Raw genomic sequence first — 16,731 nt, forward strand, 5'->3', positions numbered from 1 at the left:
AGAAATAGGTAATGACAATGGCAAACAGGATAAGAAAAATATTTGGAGACTAGCAACGTGGAATATCAGAGGACTAAATGGTAAAGAAACAGAATTGAGCTACGAGTTCGATAAAAACAAAATAGAAATATTAGGTATTACAGAAACAAAAAAGAAAGGAATTGGTGAAATATACCTAGAAGGCGGTCATTTGCTTATATATAGCGGGGTTCCACCGGAAAAGAGAGCAGCTGCAGGAGTAGGTACTATAATTAAAAAAGAAAAAGTAATAAATATACAGGACTGGAAAGGCTGGTCAGAAAGAATAGTCGCTCTTGAGATGAAAGATGACCAGGGAGAGCCACAGACAATAATTACGGCATATGGACCCGATGAAAATGAGAAAAAAGAAATCAAAGAAAAATTCTGGACAGACCTAAATATAGCAATAGAAAACAGTAAAGGGCGGATTTACGTCATTGGAGACTTCAACGGAAGAGTAGGAATCAAAGATGAGACAGTAACGGATGTAATTGGAAGGTACGGTGAAGAAGTGAGAAATGATAATGGAAAACGGTTAATAGAATTCTGCGTACTAAATAATTTAATAGTAACAAACACACACTACCAACACAAAGACATACATAAATTTACTAGGCAAGGACCAAGAGAATCAGAAAAGTCAATAATTGATTACATACTAGTAGAACGCGACAATCGAAAGGTAATTCAAGACGTTAGAGTCAGAAGAGGACCAGAAATAAGTAGTGACCATTATTTGCTGGAAGCTAGAATAAAGAATAAAAACAAAAAACCCCAGGAACATACAAAAGAAAACAAAAGAAAAATTGAATACGAATCAATCAGAACTTACAAGCTCAGAAACAAAGAGATTGCCCTAAGATACAAAGAAATGGTTGATTTAGAAATAGCAGCTCTGGAAAATGCAAATGATAGTAACAACCTAGAACAAAAATGGCAATCATTTAAAAATATATTACTGGAAGCGGCGAAAAAAGTATGTGGCATTAGTAAAAGGAATGACAAGGTGAAACAAACAAACTGGTGGAATGCCGAAATAAAACAACAAGTGAAAACTAAGAAAAAACTTTGGAATAATTATTTAGCAAACAAAACAGTAAACAATTACAACAAATACAAAGAGGCAAGAACTGCAGTAAGAGATATGATAAAAACAGAAAAGGAAAAGAGTTGGCATCAATTTGGACAACAGCTGGAACACAATAGCGAAGAAAATCAAAAACTTTTTTATAGAACATTAAAATCTCTGAGAACAGACAAACCTAGTAAGGATATGAGAATTAAAAACAAAGAAGGAAAAATAATCACAGAAGAAAAAGAAATTATTGAAAGATGGCGACAACACTTCCAAGAATTATTAACTACCACAAAAGAGGATAGGAATAAAGAAAACAGTAACGCGACAGGTAGTGAAGAACAGAGAACAAGCATCGAGATAACAATCGAAGATACAATAGAAGCAATAGGCAAACTTAAAAACGGAAAGGCACCTGGACACGACCATATACCACCGGAAATGCTGAAGTACATGGGAATGAAAGGCGTAAAACAATTAGCTGAAATATTCAAAGAAGCAAGCAAAAAAGAAACAATACCGAAGGACTGGGAGATAGGAGTAATAGTACCGATATATAAGAAAGGAGACCACAAAGATTGTAACAACTATCGAGGAATTACACTGTTATGTTCTTCTCTCAAAGTCTATGAAACAGTACTAGAAAAAAAGCTGAGAAACATTACAGAAACTACTTTAAATGAAGCACAGAGCGGCTTTAGAAAGGGACGAGGAGTACAAGACCATATTTTCACGGTAAAACAAATAATTGAAAAAACGTTACTGTCTAAAAAGAAAGCATATATGGCCTTCATAGACCTGGAAAAGGCATTCGATAGGGTGAAACGACAAACTGTGTGGGACAGTTTGATAAGAAGAGGGGTTGACGATAAACTAGTTGAAATCATCAAAAGTCTTTATAAGAGAAATAGAAACTACATAATACATAAAAACATGAAATCAACAGAATTCGAAACAACTGAAGGACTAAGGCAAGGAGGGGTCATGAGCCCAACCCTCTTCAACATCTTTATGGACGAAATCATGATAGAGTGCACACCACAACTAAAGAAATTGCATGTAGGGTACAGGAATCTCCATAGCGTAACCATTTCGGAATGTGCATTCGCAGATGATGTAGTAGTTATCTCAGAAAAAGAAGAAGACCTGCAAAATAATCTGCAAGCATGGAATCACGCATTATGTAAACAGGGTATGAAGATAAATACACATAAGACGAAGACCATGGTAATATCGCAAGAACCAGTCGTAATAAATATGCAAATTAATGAGGAGGCAATAGAACAAGTAAACCATTTCCAATACTTGGGCGTTACAATCGAAAATAATGGAAGGCAGGACAAAGATGTTGAAGAGAGGATAAGTAAAACATCAAAACTATTTCATGCAATAAAAAATAGCTTCTTAAACAAAAAGGAAATCACAAGAAAAACCAAACTAACTGTATTTAACACCATATATAGACCAGTGCTTACATACGGCTGTGAATCATGGATACTAACTAGAAAACTAAAAAGCAAGATACAAGCCCTAGAAATGAAGTATTTACGAAGAGTTAGAGGAGTGACAATGAGAGACAGAATAAGAAGCACAGATATACGCACAGATCTTAAGACGAAATCTGTACTTGAGTATATTGAAGAAAAACAACTAAGTTGGTGGGGACACATGAAAAGAATGAAAGACAACATACCGGTGAAGAAAATATGGGAAGCCAGGATACAAAAGAAAAGAAGTAGAGGAAGACCTAGAGAAGATTGGGATACAGTAGTCGCTAACATCATCCAAAGGAAGGGGAAAACAATAGCAGAAGCAAGCCGATTAGCATACAATAAGAAACAATGGTCAACATTTGTACACACGTGAAAGGATGTGCCAGTCCCGACACTGAAAAGTAAAAGGGACTCAAAAGACTATATATATATATATATATATATATATATATATATATATATATATATATATATAATAACAAGTATGTTGATCTTCACTCTTTTTTACCAAAAATTTCGGTATTTTGACTTCTGAGTGATATCAAAAACTCAAAAATCGTCAAAGCTAAAAAACTCGACAGCGTTACCTCGAGAGACTCATAAGCTAATAAAATATTTTTGAATTTTTTGTTTTGTGTAAATCTAATGACGACTTATGATGTCTACTGCAAATTACATTTTTTTTGAGGTGTCGGTAAAAATTTTACACCGTTGGCTTATTTTTCAATATTTGGCCTTGGATTTTTTTTGAATATTTTCTGAACTGTACTGAATATGTATATTTAAAAATAAAATAATTCTACCATAGGTTCAAACAAAATTCAAAAAAGGTGCTTGAAATGTTGATTTTAAATTATACTCCCCACCCATTAAACAGGATTAGTAAACAGTTAAAAAATCGAAAGGTAACAAATATTGCGGCCCTTGGTCCAAAAACAATTTGTGGCCCTTACTAAAAAAAGTTTGCCCAACCCTGAGTGGGTCATCTTTATTCGATTCACTGCTGTAGGTTTTTAGTGTTCATATAAGTCTGTCGTCGACATAATCAAGTCATTATTACCTAATGAGTTAACTTTTCTTTCTCTATGCCTAGAATGGAGCTTGATAGATATGTAGATGTTCCAATAGTAATCCATTATTCCAAAATTAGTTCTAAACCAGAAAACAGATTTTACATTTAATAGTTCAGTTTATCTTTTTAAAACAATCTAACTTTTATCTTTTTTCAGATACCAGGAAATTTTTTGGGACAAGCGAAATCCTTTCTACCTAACTTATCAACCACACCGACGGTAGAAAATCCACCAGAAAGCGGTAATATATTGCAAAGTGCAGTAAAAGGTGCTAACAATACGCTACTTGGCTTATTCAATACCGGAGCAAATGTATTAAAAGCACCCGCAACATTAGTAAAAGGAGCTGTTCAAACGACAGGTAACACATTGGACGCAACAGTGACAGGTGTTAACGATACCTTGCACAATCTATTCGGTACCGGCACAAATGTATTGCAAGCACCTGGTACGTTAGTTAAAGGAGCTGTCGACACGTCAGGCAGCGCATTGGACAAAACAGTGACAGGTGTTAACAACACCTTGCACAATTTATTCGGTACCGGCTCAAATGTATTGCAGGCACCTGGTACTTTACTTAATGGAGCTGTCGACACCTCAGGCAGCGCATTGGACAAAACAGTGACAGGTGCTAAAAACACCTTGCACAATTTATTCGGTACCGGCTCAAATGTATTGCAGGCACCTGGTACTTTACTTAATGGAGCTGCCGACACCTCAGGCAGCGCATTGGACAAAACAGTGACAGGTGCTAAAAACACCTTGAACAATTTATTCGGTGCCGGCACCAATGTATTGCAAGCACCTGGCCAGGTACTTAACGGGGCAGTACCCACATCCGGAAACGTATTGGACGCAACAGTAACAAGTGCTAATGATACATTGCACAATATAGTTAATGCAGGGGCAAATATCCTGCAAACGCCCAGCACGGTACTTAAAGGAGTAGTACCCTCACCAGATTCCACCAATTTACTGGACTCGACAGTGACAAATGTTAACAGTACCTTACACAATATTTTAAATACTGGTGGGACTATAGTAAAACCGCCTACCAATCTTATTAATCAGGTAGTACCTACACCAGGTACTAGTAACATAATTGATCAAACCATTTCAACTATTAAAACAACTGCTAACAATTCAATCAACGCGGCTACGGACATATTTAAAAATATTTTATCTCCTACAAGTACCGTAATATCAACGAGTCGTCAATCGCACGTTACAGTAACAACTATAGAAGATGGTGACGCTACAACAGACTTTGTCACTGAACCGACATTGATCGACTCTACTACAGAAATATTCACTAGAGTTATTGACTCAAAAGCAACAACTACAAAACTAAAGGAAGCAGTTTCAACTATAAATAGTTTGATCACAAAACCTGTTACCCAGGAATCCACATTGACGCACGGATCAGGAGGTACTACAGAAAATACCGGTACCGCATTCTCGAGTAACGTGACATCTACCATATCAACAGTAACAAACAAGATTTTATACAATAATGACATAAGTGGCAATGGTGCAGCTATGCAACCTGGAGAAGAGAAGGAGATAATCATATACATTGTCATCGGAATTGTGATTGGAATTTTGATTCTCGTTGGTGTGACATCTTGTTACATTTACAAAAAGAAGAGGCACAGCAAGACATACACAGCGTATCAAATTAACCCGTTGAAGGAATTTAGTCGCACCAATGAATAATTTTTGTTGCCTCACGAGCATTAACAAAATCTGCCAAAATGTACGATTGCAATATTATTAATATTCTTAAATGATGTTAAGCTTGTTACGCACGGGGAGCCTTTTTATTATATTTATTATAGCTAAATAGTGAAACGAAATATATATTATAGTAAGTACACCCACAGACGATATACCAGATTGCTCATCTGCAAGAAAAGTGTAACATCTCAAAAAGCAACTTTTTTCACTAGAGACAAAAATGGATTTTTTAGATTTTAATTCAATTGTAAGTTTTAACCGGTAACTCCTAAAATTTACAAATTAAAAATGAGGAATATGGATAAATTAATGTTTCTAATTGTGTAAAAACTAAAACAAAAAACTATGATATCTGATTTAACAAAGAAAAAAAAAAAGATAAAATTTTGAATTATGTCACTTTTCCTTTAAAATATTGGTCACTTTTTTATCACTAATGAAAAATACCTAGGACACTTCTCAATTTACAACGGTTTTCGTGACAAATATCGATGCGTTCACGTCGAACGTCAGAGCATAACCTCAAAAGTGTCATTATGCCGAAATAAAAATATTCATTTTATCGCCAAATGAATAATGACACTTTTCCTAGTAAAAGTGTAGTATTTTGGGAGTCAATTTAACAACAGAATTGGGATTATGCATCTTTTCGAGTTGTGTCACTTTTCTTCCGGATGAGTGAGATATTTTTTTTGTCATCTAACGATAAATACTTGAACTATAAACGTAACATTTTTTGAGATAACATTTTGTAGTCTTCTTAAACTGTTGGTGCAATAAAGCCTTTTTTTGAGATGTGACACTATTTGAGCGGAGGTGCGATATGTCCTAATATAAACATAAAATATCGCTCGACGCTTAAACATAAAATATTCGAGATACTAATAGGATATATCGCACCTATAAAAATATTTATAGTTTCGTGTATGCAGGCTCACGTTCACTCATTACTATAAATAGTGAACGATATTTCTGATATATATGAGATATTATATTATAGTATAGCTCTCCTTGCGTAACAAGCTTTACGCCTTATATCTGTATAATACCAGAGGTTGAGAATCTTTATATTAATTGGGAATCAGATCTTGGCTACAATTAAAAGACTCATTTCTGTATTTCCATAAATCCATAAATATATTTTTACAAGTGTCTGATTGCATTTATTATGAATTTGGGACAATTATGATAAACTACACATTTTATATTACAAACTGTGCAACTGTTTATATATTTAATCAATTTCATATAAAACATAATGTATGTAATGTATGTAATATTTAACATGTAACACGTTAACATATTCTTATAAAAATATCTATGAGTTATGTATTTCATTTCTTAGGCAAGCTGAAACTTTTGTGATCACTGTAATATATTTTTTAACATATATATCTGCTATAAGTAGTTTTATTTATATCATTACTAAAAACACCATAACGGGTGGTTAGATATTGTGTTCTGCTTTAATTAAAAAAAAGAAATCTACAAGATTGAAGAAAAGAAACAACAAAACACCACAAGCATTGAAAGATGACAACAATACCATAGGTATGTATAGGGCTTATTAGAAAAATTTAAAAGGATAGGAAACAAGCACAATATCACAACAATATTCAAAACAACCAACACTCTGGGATATATTCTGCCCAAAACCAAACCTAACAACACACAAGAAAGATTCAAAAACTGCATCTACAAAATACCTGGTGAATGCGACAACTTCTACGTGGGAGAAACTGCAAGACCACTATGTATCAGGGTTCTTCTATTTCTTCTTATGCAATCCATTAATGGATGTTCGCGATCACGTTTGACCATTTTTCTCTATCCCTTGCAGTATGTATTAGGTCTCCTATGTTTCTTAATCCTGTCCATTGTTTGACATTACGGAAACATGACATTTTCTTCCTGCCCTCTCCCCTTTTTACTTCGATCTTTCCTTCAATTTAGGTTTGCAGAAACTGGTATCTTTCGTTTCTAATTAGGTGCCTAAGGTATGCCGTTTTTCTATGTTTAATTGTGAATAGCAGTTGTCGTTCTGTACCAACTCTTCTCAGGATTTCTTTATTTGTTATTCGTGCGGTCCAGGGAACTTTAAGGATTCGTCGATAAATCAACATCTCAAATGCCTCTAGCTTATTCATTGTGTTTATTTTTAAAGTCCATCCTTCCATGCCATATAGCAGCACCGACCATATATAGCATTTCGTGAATCTTAATCTTAAGTTCAGGTCAAAGTCAGAGTTCGTAAAGACGTTTTTGAATTTCATGAATGCACTTCTGGCCCTTTCTATCCGACATTTAATTTCCATATCCGACATCCAGTCTTCACATAGCCAGGTTCCCATGTACTTAAATTTTCTTACGCGCTCTACATCTTAGTTGTTATATACTAGTCTTGCATTTTGATGTTGACATAATTGACGGCTGATTATAAGGAACTTCGTCTTTTTTATGTTGATGCTAAGTCCCATGTTCTCGCTATGTTCTCCAATTTTATTAAGAAGGTTTTGGAGGTCTTCTATATTTTCTGCTATTAAGACCGAGTCATCCGCATATCGTATATTATTGACCCAGGTACCATTAAAGGTCGCCTCATATTATAATGCACGTCGCGTTTTCGTCACGTAGCGTTTCGTTTGCGAAAAATATAATTTAATGGTTTTTAAATTGAACCATTCATATTGTGCGTATAAGAAACGTAACGTAGCGTATAAGACACGTTACGTCTGCGTTCGGTTCATTCGAAAACAATATTTTTCGGATGTTGACAGATACGGGTCGTTTTCCCCTTGTTGTTTATGTAGGTATTTCTTTGAATTTGATACCGAGTATTTAGACCGGTCAGTATCGTCGCCCTCGCTAGCGAAATTATTCCGATTCGATTTTTTGCACAAATTTACTCAAAGAGAGGTTCTTATAACATATCCACAGGGTGCCAGGCGGTGCCGTGGTCGAAAAATTGTTTAAACAATCTTTTTTAAACAAATTCACAAAAATATTTTTTCATTCGAGCAATATTTTTTTTAGATAATTTGGGTAATTCTGAGCAAAAAAGGTTTCTTGTCATTTTTCTCTAAAATTGCGAAAAATCAAGGGTTAATAACTCGATTAAAAATTATTATTATGAATTTCAATAAGTGACCAAATCAAGTTTCAAACAACTTCTTCAAGGTCCTGAAGAGGTTTTTGTCATTATTTTATTACAAAGCTGTTATTGTTAACTATTAACAATTACCGCTATAGTCCAACTGTATCGTCGCCCCCGTTAGCGAAATTAGATTTTTTTGCACAAACTTACTCAAAAAGAGGTCCTTATAACACATCAACAGGGTTCCGGGCGGTGCCGTGGTCTAAAAATTGTTTAAACAATTTTTGTTAAACAAATTCACAAAAATAATTTTTTATTAATAATTTAATTAAACCCAAATTAATAATAATTTGAGTTATTCTGGGCAAAAAAGGCCTCTTGTGATTTTTCTCTAAAATTGATTGTTGTCGAGTTATATGGCCATTTCCGCATTTTTGCAAGATATGTTTTTTGCTAAGAATAACCCAAATTATCTAAAAAAAAATCGTTCGTAATGAAAAAATTATTTTTGTGAATTTGTTTAATAAGAATTGTTAAAACAATTTTTTGACAACGGCACCGCCCGGCACCCTGTGGATGTGTTTGTTATAAGGACTCTTTTTGAGTAAGTTTGTGCAAAAACATCTAATCGAAATAGTTTCGCTAACGGGGGCGACGATACAGTTGGACTATAGCGCTAATTGTTAATAACTAAAAATAACAGCTTTGTAGTAAAATAATGACAAAAATCTCTTTGGGACCTTGAAGAAGGGGTTTGAAACTTGATTTGGTCACTTATTAAAATTCATAATAATACTTTTAATCGAGTTATTAAGCCTTGAAAATGGCCTTTTCGCATTTTTCAAATTTTTAATCGCATGTAACTCGACAACAATCAATTTTAGAGAAAAATGACAAGAGACCTTTTTTGCCCAGAATGACCCAGTTTATCTAAAAAAATATTGCTCGAAATGAAAAAAATATTTTTGTGAATTTGTTTAAAAAAAATGTTTAAACAATTTTTCGACCACGGTACCGCCCGGCACCCTGTGGATATGTTATAAGGACTTCTTTTGGAGTAAGTTTGTTTAAAAATATCGAATCGGAATAATTTCGCTAGCCGGGGCGACGATACTGCCCGGTCTAATTTAAAAAGTAGTTTTCGAGGCAATTTGTCATGTAAACATGTGTTGTGACAATAAACACATCTGCACCGCACCAAACTGAAACCAACGTAAACGTTCTATGTATGATAATGTGAATGGGCAGTCCGATTGCCGGTCTGCAAACGCTACGTGCCGAAAACGCGACGTGCATTATAATATGACGCGACCTTTATTTTGATGCCGCTTTCGCATTTCTCAAGAGCTTCCTGGAAGATACTTTCTGGATACAAATTGAACAGTAGTGGGGAGAATGCATCCCTGTCTTACACCTCTGAGAATTTTTTGAGCTTGCGTTGTTTCATTATCCACCTTGACGACAGCTGTTTGATTCCAGTAAAGAGCTTTTATGCAACGAATGTCTTTTTGATCTATGTCGAGTTGTTTTAGTATATGTACGAGTTTATGATGTTGTACTCGATCGAATGCTTTTTCAAGGCTTTCCTTCGATCAGGTTTCCTGTATTAGGGTTAACGAGCATGAAACATACATCAAAAGAGACAGACATCATACAGACTTCGGAGAGATCCCAGATATGCAAACATGCCTGAGACAAGGAGCACAGCGTACAATGGAAATATGCATCAATAATCATAAAGGAAACAGACCTAAAAAAGAGAAAAGTAAAAGAAGCAGCCCTCATCCTACTCAACGATGAAAAATGTGTAGCAAACCCATCAGCAAAATGCAGTAGGCTTTGGGCTTTGGTTACCAATGCTAAAAGCAGAAATCAACAACAAGAGCATACCAACAATATCCGAATGAAGAGCAGACCATCAAAAATCTCATAGCCAATACATATGCAACACATAACACACCTGTGAACGAAAAATCAAATTTTAACTTAATTAAATAAATTGTTTCAAAGACTATTGTTAAGCTTGTGGTTATATAAAATGGTTAATTACCATCAAGAGATATAAAATTTGCTATTTGTTTCTAGCTTAAGAATGGGACGGACACTATGTCGCAGTGGGAAGTGGTTGATACAGTGTGTATTTTGGTATGAAATATTATCAAATGAGGCATTGAAATTATTAAAGTTGTATAGATATTTATAAACTATATTACATAACTGTATAAATAATCGTGAGTACATATCATTACCGTTTTGTGGTAAAACTGCTATTAAAAAAGTTTGTCAAAACTGCATTAATGAGAACGCAGGCATATTTTAAGGCCAAATGTGAGAAACTTCACACACATTTATAATAACTAATATTACTAGACGCTATCTAACATCGTTTATCTTGAAAACGATGAAAAGGACATGCGAGAGGAACATAAGGCCGTGGGCGAATGTATATTCAGTAAGTATATTCTCCAATAGAGCAATAAGCATAAATTTAAAAGACGTTTCGATTAGAGGCATGGTTACTACAGGGAAGGGTGCTAGACCACTCTTTTGGAACATAGTTTTAGATACTCTGGTTGACCAACTCAACAACAACGGGTTCAACACAATAGTATATGCAGACAATAGTCTCTTAGACTAATGCAAACATGGTGTAAAGAACACTTACTATCTATAAATCCTAAGAAGACAGAGATGGTAATATTCACCAGAAAAAGAAGGATCACGACCTTAATAATACCTCCAAGAATTTCAAACTGCAGTCTAAACTTTTCTGAAGAGGTGAACTACCTTGGTATTACCCTTAACAGGAAGTTAATATGAAACTCACTTTTCGATAGTAGAGCTAAAAGAGCAGATGTTGCCTATCAACAACATCGACGAACCGTCGGACGCACCTGGATCTTTTGCCCAGGATCATCGCCTGGATCTACACTAATATCATTAGACCAAGGCTAACTTAGAGTACGTTCATAACAGAGACCATCACATCGTATCTCTCCTAGAGCATAGTATCGTAGTCTTCATGTTCGTAAACTCTCGCATTTAAAATAATGCATTTATTTTACCTGGCAATCGATACTATGGTACGAGCGATACTATGGAGCTAGGGTCAGCGCCTCGTTGTAAGCGCCCACTTATGGAGCTATTACTTGGGTACCAAAAGTGCTACAAGTCACAGCAATCAACAAAGTAAACCATACTCGACAGATGGCTTGTCTAAATGTAACAGGTGCCATGAAAACAACATCAACTGCTTTAGTTGCTCATTGGCATCACCCCTTTACACGTATATGTCAAAGAAGTGGCGCTGGTGACAATGATACCAGAGGGTGCAAACCTTGAATTATTATGAATCTGACAATTGAGATGTCGTTACTGCAGGGGAGAGCTGAATGTTTTACTTCTGTTGCAGGCAGGTTACGAGTCAAATAAACCTAAGTTTGTCTTCGACAAACCCTACAAAATCGAAGCAAGCAACATAAGGAGTCAAACGTGGCAAAGACGTATTACATATACACCGATGGCTCCAAAATAAAAGAAGGCGCGGGATATACTCCCGATCACTGAACCTAAGAATAAAGTGGGGTATGGGAAACAATGCCAGCGTAGTTCAGACTGAACTGGCTAGTATCTCCACAGCCGCAAAAGATATAACCCGAAAAGGTAAAGCCGTTAAAACCATAATAATCTGCACGGACAGCAGACAAGCGCTACTAACTGTGAACAGACCACATGTCTGTTTAAAAAAGAACAAAAACAACTAGATATCTTGGTATCATAATCGATGAACCAAGACTCTTTACAAACCATATAAACAGCGTTTGTGAGAAGGCAGCGAAAGTCATGCATTGCATTGCAAGCCTAGCACAAAGGGAGTATAGAGTTCCGTTCCAGCATATGCGCGTATACCTGAGTACGATACTTGCCTCAATTGTAGGGTACGGTGCAAGTGTATGGACACACAGACTAACAAATAATAAAAATATTGAAAAACTAAATAAAGCACAAAGAGGTTTTCTTGTTAGAATGACAGGAGCCTTCAGTACTACAGCAACAACAGGCAAGCGTCCACAGACCCGCATCGTACGCATCGGACGCAACGTACGCAACGGATTTTAGTTTGCCTTGTACAGAAACTTAAGTAACCGCGTCCACTGATCCGCATCGTACGGATCGCATTATCGGCAATCATTGTAAGACAAACTAAAATCCTTTGCGTACGATGCGGGTCTGTGGACGCTTGGCTTTAACAGTCTTGACTGGTGTAATGCCCATGCATTTGGAAGCGCAAAAACGTGCATGCAGATATTGGCAAAGAAAAGAAAATTATGAAAAAATAATACAATTAATGGGAATGGAAGTAAGAACAAAAAGATAATTAGAAGAAATATTATATAGAAAATGGCAAAACGAATGGGATAATTCCCCTAAAGTAAGACGTCTCTATCGTTTTATTCCAAATTTAAATAATATACCAAATTATTTTAACCCAAAAAAAGGATTAATACATTTCCTTACAGGGCACGGTCCGTACCCTACATTAGGGTGGTTCGAAAAAAACTTTTTTTTATATTTCAGGTCGCTATAGTGCGCAAAAGTTGCCATTGGTATAGACTTAAAAAAATCACTAATTATTATTTTTTTATTAATTTGTGTTCCGGTCGCGCAATGCCATCAAAGTTAGCAAAAATTGTGAAAAACCTGAATTTTTCATATATTTTTTTAACAGGCCAGATGGTTTTAATTGCGTTCCTATACCATGAATTAACTACTAAAAGTATGTAAAATCAATATAAATGGACTTATTATACATTTGTTTCATATCTTCCGGTCGCGCAACATTATACAAAATGAGTAAAATTAGTAGTTTTTGCAAAATTTCAAAGTTTGACTGTTTGGTACAATTTAATCATACGACTTTTAGAGATGGTATAGTTTAATTTAATTACGATAATATATTTAAAATCCAAGCATATAATATAAATTTTGATATCCAAGTGGAATTCGGTCGCGCAGTTTCGTCAAAAACATCAGACTAGCGAGAGACGAGGCGAAAGTGACGAATGCCAGCGAAGCGCGCGCTACCACAAATAAAGATACATGTGGGAATACCTCTATAATGGTGTATTTGTCTTCTCCATTACAATTAACTGCTATTCCACCACCTTTTCCAATACTTAGATGAAAATACAACAGGCCCAATAGGATATTCCCGACCAATTGGAAAGGCCCTAGCTGATTGTGAAAGACTACCACTTATTGATTTTAATCCTATTGATTGTGAGATTCCAAAAGTTGACAAGCGTATTCTTAAGCTTGTCAACTCGCACCAATAATTGTACTTGCTTGAGATATCAGAAGTCATCAAGTCAGGACATTGTTCAGAAGACTTTGTAGTGGGTACGTGATCCTATCCCAACGTCACATTCAAGATGGCTTACTACTTCAAACCGAGTTTTGCGTTTCTACATCAGTGTGTCCAACCCTTCTGAAAATCTGAGAGAAATTGTCACATTCATTCTCAAATGTTATAATATGCCTATGTGGTTTGCCACAAAAATAAACCACAAATTCACAGATGGGCCTAGACATGATTACAAAATCATTGAATATTCAAGGTACTTACCAGTAGAGCTTCTTCAAGTTGTTGATCCCGTTTTACAACGGAATGCTTACTTTGTCCATCCCGAAAATTTACTTTTGGCTATAGTAATTGACGACAGAAACCATATCTGAGAGCTGGGCTTTAGGCGTATCATGAAGGAAAAGCAAGCAATATCTGAAAGTGACTCTATCAGAATCTTTAAACCACCAAACTTAAGTATTGGAAAAGGTGGCGGAATGGCAGTTCGTTGTAATGGAGAAGACAAATACTCCATTGTAGAGGTCTTCCCACATGTATCTTTATTTGTGGCTGCGCGAGCTTCGCTGACATTCGTCACTTTCGCCTCGCCTCTCGGTAGTCTGCTGTTTTTGACGAAGCTGCGCGATCTAATTCCACTTGAATATCAAAATGTATCTTAGATGCTTGGATTTTAAATATATTATTGTAATTGAATTAAACTGTAGCATCTCTAAAAGTCGTATGATTAAATTGTACTAATCAGTCAAACTTTGAAATTTTGCAAAAACTACTAATTTTACTCATTTTGTATTACGTTGTGCGACGGGAGATATGAAACAAATGTATAATAAGTGCATTTATATTAATTTTACACACTTTTAGTAGTTAATTCATGGTATAGGAACGCAATTAAAACCATCTGGCCTGTTTAAAATTTTTTTTGAAAAATTAAGGTTTTTCACAATTTTTGCTGACTTCGATGGCATTGCGCGACCGGAAGACAAATTAATAAAAAAATTATAATTAGTGCTATTTTCAAGTCTATACCAATGGCAACTTTTGCGCACTATAGCGATCTGAAATAAGAAAAAGAGTTTTTTTCGAACCACCCTACTCTACATACCTGCATAGATTTAATTTAAAAGATGATGAATACTGTGAATGTGGAGAAATAGGCACACCAGAACACATATTATTTAATTGCGAAAGCCAAAAAAATACACAAGAATTATAAAGAATGAGAAGAGACCTTGTTGGCATAAATATAGAACATATAATACAAAATGAAGAATTATATAATACATTAAATAATTTAGCGGACATAAATAATATCAAAGAAACAATTAGAATTATATAATATCAGACGAAGAAGAAATCAAGTAAATAGCCAACCTATGTGAATTTAAATAAGAAATTATAAAATAAAAAATTAAAATTATATATAAAAATATGGAATAAAATAATGGTATAACTAAATAAATATTTATATAATAAACAATAAAAAATTAAAAATTAAATCATAAAAATTAAAAATTAAATCATAAAAATTAAAAATTAAATCATAAAAATTAAAAATTCTAAATTAACAATTAAAAATTATTAATCAAACAAAAAGAATATAGCTAAACACTTGAAATTTTAAAACTCAATGGATATTTTCGGCTAAGGGTCTGAGGCTCACCGAAATACCATTGTGAATATTATAATCAAATAGACCTACACTTACAATTATTTCTAACTATTTTTAGATTAATAGTGCTGGCATTTCTCATCTGAGAATGAGAACTGGAAGCACTATAAAAATTTTACTTACACAAAAAAAATAAAATTTAAAATAAAAAAAATTAAAAATTATATTTTGTTTATTAAAATTGTTTAGAATTGTTTGTTAAAATTATTCATTCGAATGATTTATTAGAATTATCGATAATTTATCATTTTGAGAATTAGTAATAGATTAGGGCAATTATTAATTAGTTAAATTAATCAAGTATATTCAAATGGGAAATAAGCCACAATTTTACCTAAAAATGATTTTATTAACGTTTCGACGCCCAAGTCGGGTGTCGTTGTCAAAATACAAAATAATACTAAATAAACAAAAATGTTGTTGCTTAGTAAAAAATTCTTCTAATAATTTATTTAATCTGACTCATTTATATCGGCAATTCAGACACGTATTATACATTTTAAAGTAGACGACTTTAAAATGATATTGCCAATATTGATGAGTTGCGTTCCTGGGACGACTTTACTAAAAGATAGTTCATTCGATTACATGAAATCAATCCCAACTCAAGAATATATATATAATATATATAAATGAGTCAGATTAAATAAATTATTAGAAGAATTTTTTACTAAGCAACAACATTTTTGTTTATTTAGTATTATTTTGTATTTTGACAACGACACCCGACTTGGGCGTCGAAACGTTAATAAAATCATTTTTAGGTAAAATTGTGGCTTATTTCCCATTTGAATATACTTGATTATAAAAATGCCACAAGAAAATAGCTTCAGAACAACATTAGTTAAATTAAATTAGAAAATTGTTAAAATAAAAATTGTGTATCAACTACTCTACATCAGGAAACGACCTGGATTAGTCTCAAGAGGCCAGGTCAGTTGTATTAACTATAAATAAATAAAATAAATAAATAAATAAATAAATAAATAATGACCACATGTCACGGTTATCAGGGTTAGCAATGGAGTGTCATGAGTCACTTTCTCAAGCTTCGGATGGTAGTAACATCACCCGTATGTGAGTTAAAGAACACAACGGAAATAAAATCAACCGTATTGCTAATCAACTAGCCAGGAAGGCGGCAGGTGATTCTTTGGCTGGTCAACTAAAACAATCGCGGAAATTGTCAAACGGCACTAAGGAA

At 34.3% G+C, this 16,731-nt stretch overlaps 2 protein-coding genes across 3 annotated transcripts in view; one reads left to right on the forward strand and one right to left on the reverse strand.

The window, feature by feature from the left end:
• Positions 1-6,791, forward strand: part of LOC114334781 (uncharacterized) — a 106,656-nt gene extending 99,865 nt beyond the window's left edge. For both annotated transcript variants that reach the window (XM_050652794.1, XM_028284876.2), the window contains exon 2: positions 3,819-6,791. In XM_050652794.1, the coding sequence (XP_050508751.1) occupies positions 3,819-5,378 (1,560 nt within the window). In that variant the 3' untranslated portion in view covers positions 5,379-6,791. The remainder of the gene's footprint in view (positions 1-3,818) is intronic.
• LOC114334782 (probable nucleoporin Nup54) overlaps positions 1-16,731 on the reverse strand; it is a 227,497-nt gene that overhangs the window by 113,727 nt on the left and 97,039 nt on the right. The window lies entirely within an intron of this gene.

Source organism: Diabrotica virgifera, chromosome 6 (genome assembly GCF_917563875.1).
Source record: "Diabrotica virgifera virgifera chromosome 6, PGI_DIABVI_V3a".
Taxonomy (NCBI): domain Eukaryota; kingdom Metazoa; phylum Arthropoda; class Insecta; order Coleoptera; family Chrysomelidae; genus Diabrotica; species Diabrotica virgifera.